The 2500-nt window shown below is 35.8% G+C and overlaps 1 protein-coding gene across 1 annotated transcript in view; it reads left to right on the forward strand.

Moving 5' to 3' along the window:
• prtgb (protogenin homolog b (Gallus gallus)) overlaps positions 1 to 2500 on the forward strand; it is a 47771-nt gene that overhangs the window by 2032 nt on the left and 43239 nt on the right. The window contains exon 2 of the mRNA XM_056244591.1: positions 1 to 173. This exon is cut by the window's left edge and continues 115 nt beyond it. Coding sequence (XP_056100566.1) covers positions 1 to 173 — 173 coding nt within the window. The remainder of the gene's footprint in view (positions 174 to 2500) is intronic.

The raw sequence follows: 2500 nt of genomic DNA on the forward strand, positions 1-2500 counted from the left end.
GCGGTGGAGGACAGACGGGCTCCAGCTCCAGGAGAGCGTCCGCGTGCGAGTCCTGTCCAACGGGTCGCTGTGCATCTCCAGTGTGAGGAGTTCGGACGAGGGCTTCTACCAGTGCCTCGTGCAGAACACGTACGGAGCCATCCTGAGCCAAAGAGCCAGCCTTACAGTCTCAGGTATGGAGCGGGAAAATGGGAAATGTTGAAGAAGGATAAAGGGTTAGTTCACCCAAAAATGAAACTGATGTCATTAATGACTCTCCCTCATGTCGCTCCAAGCCCGTCAGACCTCCGTTCATCTTCAGAACACAGTTAAAGATATTTTAGATTTAGTCCGAGAGCTTTCTGTCCCTCCATTGTAAATGTGTGTACGGTATACTGTCCTTGTCCAGGAAGGGAATAAAGACATCATCAAAGTAGTCCATGTGACATCAGTGGGTTAGTTAGAGTGTGTTGAAGCATCGAAAATACATTTTGCTCCAAAAATAACAAAAACTACGACTTTATTCAGCATTGTATTGTCTTCCGGTCCTTATACATTTGAATTAGAAATGAGTTGTGGTAGTGATTCAGTGATTGTTATGTAATGTAAATTTATAATTTAATTACATAAAATTTTATAAATTAAATATTTTTCTCTCAAAATCAATTAAGAAAATGCCACACGCCTTTTATATGTCAGCATTTGAATTGTAAATGAGTTGCGGTAGTGATTCAACGACTGTTATGCAATGATAATAATATAATAATAAAAATATACCTAATAGATAGGCAAAATATTAAATAATCTTAGTAAAGGCGTAGTACATGAGCTCTCAAGATGTGCTCTGACACATGCACAATATCGAACAAATGTATTGATATGATTCTATATAATTTAATTACATAACATTAAAAAAAATTAATAAAAAAATCACCCAAAATCTATTTAGAAAATGTTTAAAAATGCCACACGCCTTTTATATGCCAGCATTTGAATTGTAAATGAGTTGCGGTAGTGACTGTTATGTAATGAGGCGGCTATAATAATAAAAATATACGTAATAGATAGGCAAAATATTAAATAATCTTAGTAAAGGCTCAGTACAGATGTGCTCTGACACATGCACAATATCGAACAAATGTATTGATATGATTCTATATAATTTAATTAAATAACATAAAAAAAAAAAATAAAAAAAAATCACCCAAAATCTATTTAGAAAATGTTTAAAAATGCCACACGCCTTTTATATGCCAGCATTCGAATTGTAAATGAGTTGCGGTAGTGATTCAACGATTAAAGCTTTAATTGTAATAGGCAAAATATTAAATAATCTTAGTAAAGGCTTAGTACATGAGCTCTCAAGATGTGCTCTGACACATGCACAATATCGAAGAAATGTATTGATATGATTCTATATCATTTAATTACATAATATTCAATAAAATATATATTTTTTTCAACCAAAATCTATTTAGAAAATGTTGAAAAATGCCACACGCCTTTTATATGTCAGCATTTGAATTGTAAATGAGTCGCGGTAGTGATTCAACGACTGTTATGCAATGAGGCGGCTATAATAAAAAGCTTTAATTGTAATAGATAGGCAAAATATTAAATAATCTTCATAAAGTAAATGAGCTCTCGAGATGTGCTCTGAAATATCAAAGATATGATTCTATATAATTTAATTGCATAATATTCAATAATATATATTTTTCTCCCGAAATCACTGTGCTTCTTCTGGGCCTTGTACAGCATCATGAAAAGCATTTGAATTGAATAGTGACCAACGATTGTTAAGTGATGTTTCCGTCACTGACAGTTTTGATCTGTTGTGAGGGCCAGAATATGAAAGAGTGTCCTCATGTGCGGTCATGCGGTGCACACCAGCTTCAGCGGGTCACGGCTGCGGCTCCAGGGCCATTGTTGCGCTCAGGAATCTGGCCAAGGCTATTCGCCGCCGCTTTTGTCCGGCGCGGCCCCGGCTGGCCTCTGGCCCGGGAGAACACACACGTTTGTTCGGCCATGGACCCGTGGACAGAGAAACAGCTGTGCCTATTGAACTCGCTCAGCGCTGACCTTCACAAAGAGACGCAGCTCAGCTGTTCCAGGATCAGGGATGATGGATTCACGTTACACTCCTGAATCGGTTATTTGTAGTGATAGACTTAAATAATCAGGCATTATTATGTTGAATTCATCAGCATCAACTGGTAAATAATATTCTGATATTATTATATATTTGATGCCTATAATAATATCTGATATTAGATATTATTAAACAAGCTCTATTTTACCATACATCGTGTATTAAATATTTTTATTTTCCGTCTCATTACATAACAATCGTTGAATCACTGCCGCAACTCATTTCCAAATCAAATGTTGTATATGAAATAAAATAAAACATGCTCATTATAGATTACTATTGATGTTAGATATGATTATTAGATATTTTTTTAAATTGATAGATGTGCTAATACACTCACCGGCCACTTTATTAGGTACCCCATGCTAG

Source organism: Rhinichthys klamathensis, unplaced genomic scaffold, assembly GCF_029890125.1.
Source record: "Rhinichthys klamathensis goyatoka isolate OS25496 unplaced genomic scaffold, OSU_Roscu_1.1 h1tg001009l_1, whole genome shotgun sequence".
Classification (NCBI taxonomy): domain Eukaryota; kingdom Metazoa; phylum Chordata; class Actinopteri; order Cypriniformes; family Leuciscidae; genus Rhinichthys; species Rhinichthys klamathensis.